The sequence below is a fragment of the Pseudorasbora parva genome, chromosome 8 (assembly GCF_024679245.1).
Source record: "Pseudorasbora parva isolate DD20220531a chromosome 8, ASM2467924v1, whole genome shotgun sequence".
NCBI classification, from domain to species: domain Eukaryota; kingdom Metazoa; phylum Chordata; class Actinopteri; order Cypriniformes; family Gobionidae; genus Pseudorasbora; species Pseudorasbora parva.
Window position 1 is genome coordinate 33,408,951 of NC_090179.1, and position 17,432 is coordinate 33,426,382.

Below are 17,432 nucleotides of genomic sequence, written 5' to 3' on the forward strand. Positions count from 1 at the left end.
AAGATGACAATTCAGATGGTAAAGATAATTACCACAGTGTTATGTTCTTAAAAGTGACACTTTCATTTTTTTATGCTAACAAAAATACCAACGGATCAGTAGCAGTTCTGGAAAGCAAATTATACATTTGATGCATTACAAGGAAGTACTGAAGTACCATGGTACAGTATTACGTTTTTTTCTTTTTGGAAATATACAAATACCATGGTATTCTTTTAAAATATTCCATAGTACTATTAAAGTATCATGCTAAATGAATATTGTGATCATTTTCTGCAACAGTATATATATCTCGAAGTACCATGGAATTACCATCCAGTACTTCACTGCACCATGTTGCCATTAGAGTACTTTTTTATAAGTATATAAACATTATTTTTAGTCCAGAGAGGGGTTATATTCTACCTGCCAACGTTCCTCCTTCATCACAAAGTATCCGAGCTGCAGTGGTGCTTAACCTGACAGACCTGCTGCATTGATGATGAGCCACTGGCCCTGGTGCCAGTGTTCTGGGGAGGCTGTTCTCTCAACCAAGCCCCTTTCTGTAGGTCAACACCCTGTTTACAAGCTTTAGTCGTCATGTGGAGTGCTCATTAGTGCTTTCGTGGATGATGGTTGGAGAGAGGTGTGTTTGAGTGTGTTTTGGAGATGCAGGGGGTATTTTCAAGTATCCACCAGACACCGAAGATGAGGTGTATAAGCCTGTGGTGTAGTGATTGGGGTCAGTTACAACAGTTACAAAGAGTTGTCCAAAAAATGAAAAGTTCTGTGGACAATGTCCTGGTCACACTTGTAGTTACTTGTAAAAAATGTAGGGCAGGACTTGGTTTTGTCCATTAGAAATTGATTGGATGGTTGTGGTTTGCTTTTGGTCGAGTGACAGGTTGTCCCACCCTCGCATCAGTAAACATCCTCATTGAAGAGAAGAAATGTCACTAAGAGGGAGAAGTTTTTTTGATTAAAGATTATGAGAATTATGATGTGTGTGCATTCATGAATAATTTATAATGAATAGTACGACATTCCATAAAAAAGAATGGTCAATTTGGATTTCAATGTGACTTTATGGTGAAATGAACAGCATCACAACACTATATATATATATATATATATATATGTATGTATGTATGTATGTATGTATGTATGTATGTATGTATGTATGTATGTATGTATGTATGTATGTATGTATGTATGTATGTATGTATGTATGTATGTATATATATATATATATATATATATATATATATATATATATATATATATATATATATATATATATATATATATATATATATATATATATATATATATATATATATATATATATATATATATATATATATATATGTGTGTATATAATATACATATACACCGATCAAGCATCATATTACGACTGAACATCCTAATGTTGTGTTGGTCCCAAAACAGCCCTGACCCATTGAAGCATGGACTCCAGTAGACCACTGAAGGTGTGCTGTGGTATTTGGCACCAATATGTTCGCAGCAGATCCTTTAAGTCCTGTAAGTTGCGAGGTGGGGCCTCCATGGATCGGACTTGTTTGTTCAGCACATCCCACAGATGCTCGATTGGATTGAGATCTGGGGAATTTGGAGGAGGAGTCATTTGGAGACTCAAACTCATTGTTGAGCTCCTCAAACCAATCCTGAACCATTTTTGCTTTGTGGCAGGGGCAGGGCGCATTGTCTTGCTGAAAGAGGACGCATCCACCAGGGAATACCAGTTCTGATGCTCACGAGCACACTGTTTGCGCTTTTGACATTAAACAGGGGTCAGCATGGGCACCACGACTGGTCTGTTGCTATGCAGCCCTATACGCAACAAACTGCCATGCACTGTGTATTCTAACACCTTTCTATCAGAACCAGCATGAACTTCTTGAGTAATTTTAGCTACAGTAACTTGTCTGTTTGATCGGACCACATGGACCAGCCTTCGCTCCCCATGTGCATCAATGAGCCTTGGCCACCCGTGACCCTGTCGTCGGTTCACCACTGTTCCTTTCTTGGACCACTTTTGATAGATACTGACTGCTGCAGACCAGCAACCGCCCACAAGAGCTGCAGATTTGAAGATGTTCTGACTCACTTAACCTCAATTCCTTACACTTGCTAATTTTTCCTGCTTATACCACATCAAGTTTAAGGACACAATGTTCACTTGCTGCCTAATATTACCAACCCACTAACAGGTAACCAATTTCAACTTTACAATATCAATTTTAGAATTAGAAATAGGATGAACTATTTTGGACAATGTAGACAGATCTTGTATGGAGGGCCACAGAGGCCCCTGAAGGCCCCATCTCTATGTAGGCACAATACTTTTTATTGAAATATCTGGGTGGTGGGTTCCTTTGGCATCTTAGAGAATGGAAATCACTGAAAACTTTCAAGCCAACTCCAGCATGGTGCCTGTGAGTTTTCCCTTAAAAAAAAAAAAAAAAAAACATTTTATATATATATATTTATAAACAGTTGTTGTTTTATTTGTGCTAGTAGGCAAAACAGAAGTATGTGTGCATGCATGTTTGCATTGAAATTGACCGTCTTCCCACTTAAAGTCCTACGAGACCATTCTGAATAACAAATATTATGATAGAATAATTCATGCATATGTCCATGCATTAAACCGGTATGTTTGCCGTACTGTGTCTGTCGCTCCCTGGAGTTCTCATTGTTCTATGGAAACCGGTTTGCATTTCCCTAGACAGCTGGTTCAGGCATCTAAAAAGCTTGGAAAAGTGCTCTGTGTGTGCCCGTGTTGGTGCGCGCACACTCACGCATCATCGGTGAGACGAGCCCCTGGCGCTGTCACACCTCATCAAAAATCCAAACTTTCTCTGAAGCAGGGCGAGGAAGATAAGCTAGCTAGATAGATAAATAAATAAACCAATCTGCTCAGAAAAAAACAATGTGAGACAAGCCTGGATTTCCCTCTTGAGTCCTTCCCGTACAGTTTCAAAGCCATGTCAGTACAGCTGCAGCTTGCATGGGGGAATGAAATGCTGGTTTTGTGGCCGATAAGACTTGCGTGTGACCCGATGAGTCATTCAGACGGTGTGCCCTGGTGTCCCTTTCTGTTCGCAATAAAAGACCTGATTTCTGTAGTGGACGCTTACTGGTCAGAGCTACAGGGTAGGTTGATAGAAGGTATTTTTTTTGGGTTTGGTTGTTGACTGACCTGAGTAGTGTTGTCATGTCAAGGTTTTGGGTGACATTGACAAGTTATTATTTTTATTTGACTGTCGTATCCTCTCGTTACCGAATGCAGATGTTTAGAAATTATGCAATGACATCATACTCTGCGTGGGCTTTTTGAGCACACTGCCATGGGGACTACACAATTTCAGTAACAGCAGAATTTTTACTTTTTCCGCTCACACATGTTTATTTTGCATGAAGACTCAAGTAAAAGCTAAAAGTCACAAGTAAAAGTTTACTATCCAGCAAACCAATAAAGAATAGTTTATCCAACAATGAAAATGTAATTTACTCACCCTTAAGCATCATGCCATTAAATATTAATTAAAAAATAAAATAAATAAATAAAACAAAAAAAAAATATATATATATATATATATATATATATATATATATATATATATATATATATATATATATATATATATATATATATATATATATATATATATATTAGATATTAGATATTTTAAAGAATATAAGTGTTGTTTTAGAGCTGCACAAATGTGATTTTTAAAAGGCTTGGACTTAATTAAATAAGTTATTATATATATATATATATATATATATATATATATATATATATATATATATATATATATATATATATATATATATATATATATATATATATATATATATATATATATATATATATATATAAATATATATATATATATATATATAAATATATATATATATATATATATATATATATATATAAATGTATATATATATATATATATATATATATATATAAATGTATATATATATATATATATATATATATATATATATATATATATATATATATATATATATATATATATATATATATATATATATATATATATATATATATATATATATATATATATATATATAATATAAATATAATTGGAGGATGCACCAGCATCGTATAACGCCGGCTTTTGCAAGCGCAAGCAGTGCGTCTGCAGGGCAGAGGTGCGTATGTTTGGAGAATTTTGCTGTATTGCAAATACAGACAAATATCTTCCATTCTGTCTCGTTTTCCAGTGTTCTCTTCTGACACCTGTCATTCTCCTGCTTTGATTTATGATGGGCAGCATATATCTGCTGCAAATGCGACCCTGTTCCCCTCTGTCCCAAACACACATGCATGTAACATTTTGTATAAGTGTATTTCACATGATAAATGTAACATCAAAGTTAAGATAAGCTTCTAGTGTTAATAGTTTAAACAGGCCTTTGAAGCTTGGGCAAAAAGCTGCTCACTCTAAATTAAAGTGCATTGTTCTGATGAAAATTGACATGATTACATACAATTTTTTATGCCAATGTGTTGGACAGCGTAAGCAGGAGACCGTCAGTTAGGAAACATGATATAACTTTTTTTTAAATACTGTATCCTAAATTGTAGATAATTAAACTAATTAAACTATATATAATATATAATATAAATATCTATATATCTCATATGCTGAAGTAAATTTCTGGAGTGTTAACAAATAAAAGAAAAATACAAACCGTAACGAACCAAAAACCGTGACCCTAAAACCGTGATACGAACCGAACCGTGGGTTTTGTGAACTGTGCCACCCCTTATATATATACTCACCTAAAGGATTATTAGGAACACCTGTTCAATTTCAACTCATTAATGCAATTATCTAATCAACCAATTACATGCCAGTTCAATGCATTTAAGGGGTGTGATCTTGGTCAAGAGAATCCCCTGAACTCCAAACTGAATGTCAGAATGGGAAAGAAAGGTGATTTACGCAATTTTGAGCTTGGCATGGTTTGTTGGTGCCAGACGGGCCGATCTGAGTATTTCACAATCTGCTCAGTTACTGGGATTTTCATGCACAACCATTTCTAGGGGTACAAAGAATGGTGTGAAAAGGGTAAAACATCCAGTATGCGGCAGTCCTGTGGGCAAAAATGCCTTGTTGATGCTTGAGGTCAGAGGAGAATGGGCCGACTGATTCAAACTGATAGAAGAGCAACTTTGACTGAAATAACCGCTCGTTACAACCAAGGTATGCAGCAAAGCATTTGTGAAGCCACAACACGCTCAACCTTGAGGCGGATGGGTTACAACAGCAGCACCCCACCGGGTACAACTCATCTCCACTACAAATAGGAAAAAGAGGCAAAAGTTTGCATGAGCTCACCAAATTTGGACGGTTGAAGACTGGAAAAATGTTGCCTGGTCTGTTGAGTCTCAATTTTTGGTGAGACATTCAGATAGTAGAGTCAGAATTTGGCGTAAACAGAATGAGAACATGGATCCATCATAACTTGTTACCACTGTGCAGTCTGGTGGTGGTGGTGTAATGGTGTGGGGGATGTTTTCTTAGCACACTTTAGGCCCCTTAGTGCCAACTGGGTATTGTTTAAATGCCACGGACTACTGACCATGCCCATCCCTTTATGACCACCATGTACCCATCCTCTGATAGCTACTTCCAGCAGGATAATGCACCATGTCACAAAGCTCGAATCATTTCAAATTGGTTTTTTGAACATGATATTGAGTTCACTGTACTAAAATGGCCCCCACAGACACCAGATCTCAACCCAATAGAGCATTTTTGGGATGTGGTGGAACGGGAGCTTCGTGCCCTGGATATGCATCCCACAAATCTCCATTAACTCCATTTATTTATTTATTTTTGTATTATTTTTTTCCGCAAGCATAGCAAAAAGAGCCGAGCAAACATGGAGCTTTACAAAATTTGTATTTTAAATTGCAATCACAATGTTTATCAATGTTTTATCATATTGTTTTCACATAATCGTGCAGCCCTAGGTGTGCATGATATTTCCAGAACAAAAATAAGAATCAAAATGCACTATAAAAGTGTTCTCACTCATACATTATATTACATATCATCTGAAGCTATATGATAGCTTTGTGTGATGAAAAGACTGAAATTTCTCTGAAGTTGAGAACTGGACCAACTGGATCATTCAAAAGTACCCTCTGAGTGAAGAGTGATTTGTTCAGACTGATTCAATCTCTCAGTTCAGCTCATTGATTTGAACAATCTTCAGAATATATCTCATTTTCCTCTAAAAAAAGAAAGTCATATGAGTGATGAACAGTACAGGGATGAGTAAATAACGACTACGCCCTATTTGGATGGTAATTTTTTTTTTATCATGTGAATGTCTGTAAAAATAGAAATTGCATGGCATCTTAGTGATAAAACTCATGCATTCGGAAGGCGATTGATTCCTGCAGGAGTAGCCAGTTTTTAGATCTACGAACCCAGGAATGCCCTGTTCACGTGATAATTTGCACGATTGTCTGCTTTAAATAAACGTCTTAAGCTTGGATTAATACGAATAAATTAATATTTACTTTAATAATTTGAAAATAATAACCTATTTATTATTTGATTATTTAAAGCTGCAGTACGTAACTTTTTGCGCTTTAGTGGTTAATAAACAGAACTGCATGCATCTTGCTGAAGAACATTGCAGCCGGAGCTACTTCTCTCTGTTTATGTCTATGGCGAGTCACACAGGGACTGTGCTCCTCCACAGCGTTTCCTACCAGACCGTTCTGAAATAGTCCCAATATAAACACTTATTATAAGTGTACCATAATGATTCAGGGTAAGACGAAAACACGGTATGGAAAATGCATTTATGTTGTACATTCTCAATATAAAATCTTTGTAAATCTTGAACAAAAAATTTGTTTTACCGATAGCAGCTTCAAATATCCTGTTTGAAAATAGGAAGTTAGATGTGCTATAGTTATAATAGTAAAATGATGGATGTCATTTTAAAAATGGGGAAATAAGCTAATAATACATGTTGTATATAATAACGAACCATTTCAAATGTTTGTGTTTCTTTTCTCTTTTTCTTTTGAGTGGTGATATGCATATTCTTCCATTTTAGTTATTCAAATTTAGGCTAGACCATTTCGTACGGTGCTCAGTAGTGGTCAAAAAGATTTAAAAAGTGCGTTTTTAATCGATCTCTTATTGTAAACACTGACATTCTGGATTCAGACAGGAGTAAAATCATTGACTAGCCCAAAATGTTGAAATTACCTTATGACACCATGAGAAACAATTACCTTCCGAATAGAGCTAAAGAAATGCTAATAATCACTGTTCTCTTTATTGCCATACACACAGGTTATAACTGTATTCAGATGATGGCGATCATGGAACATGCTTACTATGCTAGCTTCGGTTACCAGGTCACGAGTTTCTTCGCAGCATCAAGGTAAATATATCTGAAACTTGGAAATGTTTAAATTAATTTTTATAAACCCTGTTGTCTTTGTTTTCTGACTAACAGTCATAAGCTCTGTTCCAAACCTAGTGAGCTGCCTTGCATCACTGAGTTGCTTGTCCATCTAGCGCATGCTTACATAGCAAAACAAAGGAAGTGTTTGACCGTTGCGCTCACGCCTCGTGTATTTTTCAGCATCTCTTTCATCAGCGTAGCGTTCTACCTCACTGTCTCTCACGTTTTATGTTCGGTGTGATTCACCCCTTAGGGGCCATTCAAAGAGAATGGGTTTTTGCAATCCACTCAACTAGAGTCACTGGCTTCTGGTAACTTCTAGCTATACGTGAGTCTAGTTCCGGTGGAAGAGCGACCTCTGACCCGACGCATGACGTATTGATGAACGTGGAAGCGCACAGGTCAGAGCGAAACAAAACACCACTCATGAAAGTCTAAAGCAAGAATTAAGAAGAAATGTCAGAGGAGCTTGAGTTTGTTTCCCAGCCATTTGTTTGAATTTTGAAAGGTGTCATCTTTAATCATGCATCTTTAATCATGTGTCAGGTCAGAGGTCACTCTTCAGCCGGAACTAGACTTGCGTACGGATGTTAGCGAAAAAGAGTGATTATAGTTTATAAAGATATACATAATGTATTTGTCTCTTACAAAAATGCATCACTTCACTTCAGAAGACCTTTATTAACCCCCTGGAGCTGTATGGATTACTTTTATGATGGATGGATGCACTTTTTTGGGCTTTAAAATCTATGGTACCATTCACTCCCATTATAAAGTTTGGAAGAGCCAGGATATTTTTTAATATAACTCAGATTATGTTTGGCTTAAAAGAGGAAGCTCCTATACACCTAGGATGGCTTGAGGGTGAGTGAATTATGGGATCATTTACATTTTTAGGTGAACTAACCCTTTAAGTATTTCATAAATGCAAGCTGAGCTTTCTAAGCCACACACTAGTGACCCCTGCTGGCTAGAGCTGTGTAAATGCAGCGACATGCCTATCTTTTTATTTAAGGTGTAACCTATTAAATGCAATTGATAAATCATTTAATACCATTAAATATGAAATGTGTTTATAATATGTTTTTTTATTTAATTGTAAGGATTGTAAGTGACTATCCATACAATAGTGAAACACTATTTTAGCCAGGTAACAGATTATAACACTTTATAATTTTTACACATTATAACACTTGATTTGTTTTTATAGAGACCTTGGTTAATCAGAGACTTTTAACTTCATCTCTTCCATTTTATTATGCAGATGTGTCATTACGCGTTTACAAATGTCTAAAATTGATCTGAGATCAGGTAAAAATCATACAACAGGTCATGGGTTCACAGAGATCGCCCCTAGCGGTGAACCATTTGAAATGTGACATAACCAAGCCTCATTTATGAAATCACGTGACTTTACCAGTTTGATACGCGTGACTGAAACAAATGATTTGCAAAGGTTTCAAAGCTTCACAAAGCATGTTTCGGAAGCACCCATCACTACTTAAAGGGTTACTTCAGGGATTAGCATTAAGCTTTGTCATACCTGTCAAGTATCCCGTTTTGGCTGGGAAAGTCCCGTATTTTGCCATATTTTCCTGCCGTCCTCCCGTATTAGTATTTTTCTGTAAATATCCCGTATTTTAACCTGCGTTATTAAAAAACAATAATACCGGAGGAAAAAAACAAAAACATCTCCAATCTGAGCTCTGTAACTAGCCTTGCGATAACTGCCATCAGCAGTAGCCTACAGTACTGTAGGTTGCCGTTATCGCGAGGTTAGTGTGTGAGGTCAGATGACGAGTGATAACGCGGGGAAAAAACAAAAACAAAACGGAGACGGATGATGGACTCAAGACGGAATGCACTCCTGCCAAAAAACCCTCATGTAAATACCGTGATCAATGGTACAGCGAATTAAATTTTTCTGAAGAGGAGCAGGTGGGGGACAGTCACGCATTTTGTAAATTTTGTAACTGTGCCTTCAGCATCTCACATCCCCATCATGTGCGACAGCGGAAGATCTTTTAAAGTGACAGTAACCACTTATAATGACAATGGAAAGAACTAAATTAATTGCTCACTAAATATGCTCTGCTCTTGACTAAATACCTTCAGTACCTTTAATATGAATCCCGATCTCTCCTCTGCATTTTGATACACAAAAGTTGACAGGTATGAGCTTTTGTATCAGTAGAAATTCGGTAGTATATTCAAATGATCATGTTCTACCCCCCATGTTTTTAACTTGCCCATGGGGGGTGGGATCGCACTCACAGCAGCTGCGGGCATTCATGTAAGCAGAGCGGTGCGAAGCAAAGTGAGTGTTTCAACTTTTCAAATGAGTTCCTGCAAAAGTTATGCTTCCATAAGCATGATCTTAAAACGCATCAGACTGAACACACGTCGTGAATGACTGCCGCACCCGCCCGCGCTTACCTCAGCTCATCCCAGCTCTTCGCTCTCATGATGAATGTAATCTGAGTCCTGCTGCGTTTGTGCTGTGACACTCGTTCAGCTCATTCACATTATATTGAACCAGTTATATTGTCTGTTCTCTAACTGAACTAAATTGTTTTCATTTGCAAAGTAATAAAATTATGTTTAGGGGCGGTGCCGCAGTGGGAAAGTGATCCAGTGAACCAGTAACAGTGGCTTTGGGAGTGGCCTCGTAGGGCAGTGAAGCAAGTGCATTCTGGAAGTTGTTTTTCATCCACACGAGACAAAAATATATTTTCTGTATTTTCTCATCCTAGAAGGCACCAAATTCACAACTAATTTCACATTTCTACTACATAAATGACCCATATTCATCTTCCCGGTGCTGAAGTACCCCTTTAAGGCTCATGTCTCATGCTGGAATGCTTTTTTTATATTAACATGTGCCAGCTCTGGCCTGATCATAACCCTTCTTTTTCCAGTTATATTCCTGGCCTTTTTTGTCTCTCAGCTGTCTCTCTTTCTACAGTCTTTCTGCAAATGTCCCTCTCGCTCACTCTCTCTTCTCCCCCATCATGAGTGGATATGCCCCCTACTTCTGACTGGCTACAAATGTGTTGTGGCGCTCGGTCTGATCCACTTTCAACAGTTTTTCTCAGAAATCACTTACTGTACCTTTAAGTGATTGATCAAAAACACCCTAAAATTATGCTGAAAGTCAACTCTAGGTCTAGGGCACACTTAATGAAAAGGGCTTTGAGGGTCATAATGGTACCAATTACTCATTTTTATTTTCAGAATGTTTGCAATGAGGTAACTGTAAACTAAAAACTATAGGTGCGCACACACCCTGGAGATTCTATCCCACAACTGTGGCCCCAAATCACAGAGAGGCGCCTCTGACGGGGCCGATAATCTCCCTGTAAACACATTTGCAGTTAATCCTGTGGAGAGGTAGAGACCTCAGATAAAGGAAGACAGGCAGGAATTCTTTATTTATGTTCTTTATTCCATCAGTTGCCCTTACCAGCTAGCGCTGGAGACAGCCTATAGCGCGAGTATAATGTATACAGAGTAATTTCACCCATGATTGATCTCCCTGAGCCGTTTAAAAAGTGCAAGGTCTGGATGCTGGGAAGGGGTGGAGGCCGAGGGGAGGGGTATTGTTGTGTCACGTTTGCCGGGGGAAAGCGATATAATGATAGCTGGAGGACAGATGAAGCTTCATAGAGCAATTACACGAAGGAGATACGTGAGGATGCGCTGATGGAAATGCGCCACTCTCGCCCTTTGTTCCGCAAGGAGCAATATGTCACCCCGAATGGAGGCTTTGACCTCTGCTCAGCGTCCATGACGGTGTAAACGATCTGAGATTGATTTTTATTTACTGCCATATTTGTTTGTTTTTACACGGCAATTGGGCTGCACGGTTGATGTATTCGCACTGCCGTCAGTGCTAAACACAGCTGTTGTGTAGGGGGACGTTTTCTGAGATAAAAACACACACAACATGCACAACATATATGTAATATGGCAGAACTGAGATGGTATCCAGGAGCTTCCAATCCCAAAAGGGGCGATAGAATTACTTACCCAACACTGCTTACAAATATATTTGAAAAAATAATTGTATCTGTAATAATTTCTTAGATATTTTATATTATATTAGTTTTGAGTCGTCAAAATGTATTTAGTTTAGTTGAACTTTTTTCCAGTTTCAGCTTTTTTTTTCAGCTTTCATTTAGTTTTAATTGAAGCTGTGATCCATTTTTATATTATATTTTATTACACAGCTATGTGAAATACTTGATTCTGATTGGTCAATCGCGCATTACAGTGGTATGTTATTCCCAGATAACAACCGCCAAACTGAATAACACACCGCTCATCCGGGTACTACGAGTTATCTTGACCGTTACTACTTATATGCTTTACGTGTCGCTGACTGTATCGTTGACTGTATGGCGCCATTTTTTTGTGACTGAAACACATAACCACCATGGGTTACAGTGGAAGAAGACTTCAGGGTTTTCACCATTACGACTGTAAAAAAATATGGATGTCCGTGACGTCACCCATAGGATTCCGATAAGCCATTCTGAAGCGTAAAGTAGAGACGAGCTGGCAACGCGTCACCGTGAGTCACACCCGGATAACAGAAAATGGGCAAAGAGGTGGGATGTGGGCGGAGCTAAGGTGGTGTAATGACAGATAGTGGATAAATGGCTATCCACCTGCCACTTAAAGTAACCACGCCCTTAATTATGCAGAACTTTAAGGCTTTACATAATGTATACGAATGAGTTATAAAAAAAATTCACCCCCCTCACAGTTGTCATGAACTGCAAAATTAGCAGTATAGACCAAAACCACAATTTGTACCAGGCTGTAAACGTGTTTTTTTTTCTGCTGTAAAGTTGGGAATTTTAACATGGGGCTCAATGAGATTCTGCTCATTTCAGGAGCCTGTCCCCAGTGGCCAGTCGAGAAACAGTTTAAATTATTTCCGTATTGGCTTCAAGAAAGATAAAGGCCTTCTGATGCAAAACGATGAGTTTGTGTAAGAAAAATATCCATATTTCAAATTTTAACGTTTCGGCCAATTGCCTTCCGTATTCAGTTTATGGAAAAAGTTTATCACAAAAAAAAGTTTATCACATTATTTGATAAACAACTGCATTTTTTTATGGACTTCAAAAACAGAGCTACAACTAACTGCAGTTTTATGATTGGATTAGCCAGGATTTTAGAAATGTAACGTCTAAAAGAAGGTTGTCATTTGCACCTAGGATGACTTGAGGGTGAGTAAATCGTGGGCTATTTTTCAAATTTGAGTAAACCATGCCTTTCAGCATTAATTTCAAAATATATGGTAAACAAAATCTATATTATATTATATTATATTATATTATATTATATTATATTATATTATATTATATTATATTATATTATATTATATTAAAGTTGGTAAACTTATATAAAAATAAATATATAAAATAATTTTAAATAAAACAATATTATTTATGCCTTTTAAAGTTTTCAGAGCCTTAAAAGAAGTAATATAGAAATTGAGATTTGAATGAGGCTACATGTACAAAACAAAACAATGTTTCACACTAACATTTTGAAGAAAGCAGATGTTCTGCATTCTGCAAGCCTAATTCCTTGTTTTGCGATACACTGAAAGATATCTCTCTACTTTTCCAAAGAATTGTTCTTAACAGTCAAACTGATTCAGATTCAAGCTCATCCCAAGAATAAGATGATGCAGCTTGACAGACAACCTCTGCCCAGACTGCAGTGATATCTGCCTTCATCTGTTTTTCTCTCCAGCCGTTACGGCACCCCAGAGGAACTCAAGGAGCTGATTGACGTGGCTCACTCTCTGGGTATCATCGTCCTGCTCGATGTGGTGCACAGCCACGCATCCAAGAACACAGAGGACGGCCTGAACCACTTTGACGGCACTGACGCCTGTTTCTTCCACAGTGGGCCCCGTGGAGTACACAGCCTCTGGGACAGTAGACTCTTCAACTACTCTAGGTGAGACTAAAGTTTGTTTTTCACATTTCAAACACCCCACGCTTCACAAGAGTTACTCTGCTTGCTCATCGTACAACACCTTTTGTTACATGGCGTTGTGTAACATAACACAAGCTCTGTTCTAAAATCTAGGCTCTGTTCCAAAACCTAGTGCAGTTCTTACAGAAGCAGAATAGGCACGCTTTCCACAGGAAGGTTGTTCCAATAATTATGTTGCTTTCTGAGATACCTTGGTTTGACAGATTGTTTTCTGTTGCTGAAGATGCCCTTTGGAAACAACTGTACAGTTGAAATTTAGCATTTAACTAATGCTGCATTCACGCCAGGCCGCAGTTATCAAGTTTATAACTTTTTATACATGATTCAACACATTATTTAAAGTCTTGTAATGTAATTTAAGTTGAAAGTACTTGTTCTGACTTAAAAAACGTAGTGCAGCAACTTTATTTTTTCATTTTACAAGCTAACAACATGTGACGATTTACTCTGAGCTGTTTGTTTGAATTATTGGTTTCTATCAATGCCTAAATTCATTTGCAGTGGTAAGGTGGTCCAAGTCGGAGCTCTCAAAAAATTCTACGAGCACATGAACATCAGAATCTTGTAATTAATGTAATTACGACATCCTGTGAATTAACCTTAATACTTGGCAAGTAATGTAAAGACAGTTATTGTGACAAGCTAATACAATTTGTATGTTGTCATAATTAGTACTACTGTTGCTGCAAGCCAGTGATTATAGTTTATAAAGTTTTAAATATAGATAGTTTTCTTACAAAACCCACCACTTCGCTTGAGAAGGCATTTACTAACCCACTGGTAGCATATGGATTACTTTTATGATGGATGGATACACTTTTTGTAGCTTCAAAAATACTTCACTCATTATAAAGCTGGGAAGAACCAGGATAGTATTTAATATAACTCCCAAGAAAGTCCTATGCACCTTGGAAGGCTTGCGGCATGTGATCGTTTTCATTTTTGGGCAAACTATTCCTTTAATACATTTTCTTTAGTCTAATTTTGGTTAAATTAATACCAACCACTCAAGTTTACTGTTCTGAAACTATGTAGGTATGTGTGTGCGTGTTCTTGAGATGTGCTCGCAGGTCATATCTCTGTAATTAATAATGTGGCATGGAATTATGCTACCATAATTAGTTCACCTCATCAGCACTTTTGTTTGCCCATAATCAAGAATTAACATGTCCTTATCTCACGCAACGGAATATTCATGTACAATTCTTAAAGCTTTTAAAGATGCTTTCTGTTTATGAATAATCATTGCAGTATTTACCTATTTAGACTCATTCATCTTTGAAAACAAAGAGACAATGCTAAAGAGCTTAGAGGCTTATGGAACCCACAGTAGACCAAGTTAAAAGAATGGTTCTGTCATTATTTTCTCCCCCTAATATCATTCCAAACTCGCTTGACTTTCTTCCATCGAACATAAAAGGAAATCTTTACTTTGCTCTAAAGGGTTTGGAACGACATTATGACTATTCATTTATGGGTGAACTGTCCCTTTAAATACCAAGAAAAAATTGTTGAAGTTTCTATAGATTCTATTTAAGGCAAGTAACTGGAACTTATACTTGACCGGTCAGATTTTTCATCATTAGAGTTAAAATTGCACACTGTTTCTATTGCCATTAGGTTTTCATCACAACCATATGCCAGCTAATATGTTAATTTTCTTTCTCCCCCCCCCCCCCCCCCCCCCCCCCCCGAAACCATACTGTGCAAGTCTTTAAATTGGAACACCTACTGTACTCTATTTGCCTCTGGCAGTATTCCCATTGCACCGTCTTGGGCTGACAGCAATTACTTCAATGTTGTATATGAAACCTCTCTGCCAAAGCGCAGTGTGAATTCTCCATCAATATGTCCTTCCTCATTGTTCACTGCCTTTGTCTCTGAAGTCTTGCATGTTAAATATGCTATCTAAAATTCATCTAATCACTTTCAAAATGCAATAATTGTCACGCTGTTCTGTCTCAAATAATGTGCTCACAAAAAATGTTGTCCATTTAAAACTGATTGGATATTTTTCTCACTGTATTCGTGTTCATGAAATAATGAATATGTAACCAATAGCATAGCTATGGGATGGTCAGTAAATTTATTTATTAATAATCATAATAAATAATTATTCTGCCTTGTGATGTAGACCGAAAACCTATATCTGAAGCCTTCTAAAGAAGTCTTCAAAGAAATCTTTTGCATTAATATACAATTAAACCCATGTGCGGCCATATCTGATGTTTTAAAATCCCCCTGCAGTCAATTGTATCCCTTAACTCATCTTTGGTAATCAAAATTACATATTTAAACTTTTTTCCCTGTTAATGCTTAATAATAGCTTGAATATAACTCTACACCCATGCTTCATTTAGATGCGGATCCATTGCTTTAGCAAGAACATATAGAATGGGGAGGCACGCTTTTTATGATCTGACATTCGCCCAAACAATAACATCCCATATTTAGCCTAATATAACAGAACTAGACCAAATTCTCTATTAAAACCACACCATAACAAAATAAGAATTTTCTGATCACGGATGGAGATTGAAGCAACACCAAGAGCCCTATCATACACCTGGCGCAATGCGGCGAAAGTGTTTTTTTGCTAGTTTCATCCTGATTCAGTGATCATTTTCAGGTCCTGCTCCATGTTGTTTAGATAGCAAATGCATTTGTGCCCATTTGAGTTTAGTTTTAGTTATTTATATGATGCTATAAAAACGAGGATGTGACGTTATGATTGACTGTGATTGGCTGCTTCTCTGAACAAAGTAGTCACTGAGGCGACTTTTTCAACAGACTTTTTCTTCGGGAGGAGATTAGAGTTTTAGCTTTAATTTCTACATTTCATAACTGTTTATTTCACACCGACATAATGAGTGCTGTGATTATTGTGGGAGTGTGGGCGAGGTTTTGATATCACGGCTCTACTTCCTGCTCTCTACAGCACAGACTCGGGTCCTGAGGTCACTACTATGCAGACAGATCCAAAACAGCGCAAGATGTCAGCACCATATTTGGACAGTACACTGTAAAAAAATATTGTTGGTTTAACTTAAAAAAGTAAGTAACCTGGTTGCATTAACATTTTTAGTTTATTGAAATTAAAAATTAATGTTGATACAAGGATGGAAATTGGTTTAATGAATAGAAACTCAAAATATTATTGTATCTAAACCACATACAAATGTGATAAATCATGAAAATAGCACAATTTGGCATGTTTCACTGCATCATCAGAAATAAAACACACAATTACGCAATATGCTTACAGAATCTTTTAATAATATTTTAATAAAGGTTGTCGATTCTCAAAAATGTTCATTGTATTAACTCAAATTTTTAATTTCAATGAACTCAAAATTTTAAAGCAACCAGGTAACTTATTTTTTAAATATTTTTTTTTACAGTGGAGAGGCCGTCATCCATCTATTATATAATCTATGACCAACACATATAGGATATGCACATCCCCTTTAAAAATATTCTTTTTTTAAGTTACATTCAAATTGAAGTTACATGTTACCGCACAACCTACACATCCCAGCATAAACTATACACAGCCTATTTGTTATTAAAGCATCTATGTTCACAAACAATTGTTAATTTTAATGGAAAAGCAAGCATACTATACACTGATTAAGTCATTTCAACTTCGATTATGTTAAACTGACTTTAAAAAATGAGTTACATCTTGTATAATTTTTTTTTTCTTAACTTATTTTGATGAGTTAAAACAATGTAAAGCATATGTTGTCATAACTTATTGAACATATATTTTTTACAGTGTAGACGTGATTTGGCATGGCAGAAAGCTTGCAAAGAGCGTTCATTTCATAATCTTAGACAGATCTTACAAATTTCATTCTAATCAGTGAAGCTGATGCACAATGAATCTCTTATTTACTTAATTGCTTATTATAACGAGAGGATAGGACGCGTGT

At 36.7% G+C, this 17,432-nt stretch overlaps 1 protein-coding gene across 1 annotated transcript in view; it reads left to right on the top strand.

The window, feature by feature from the left end:
* The window catches only part of gbe1b (glucan (1,4-alpha-), branching enzyme 1b), a 188,468-nt gene that overhangs the window by 44,786 nt on the left and 126,250 nt on the right, over positions 1 to 17,432 (top strand). Inside the window, exons 6-7 of the mRNA XM_067450980.1 lie at positions 7,365 to 7,455; positions 13,249 to 13,458. Of these exons, the coding sequence (XP_067307081.1) occupies positions 7,365 to 7,455; positions 13,249 to 13,458 (301 nt within the window). The remainder of the gene's footprint in view (positions 1 to 7,364; positions 7,456 to 13,248; positions 13,459 to 17,432) is intronic.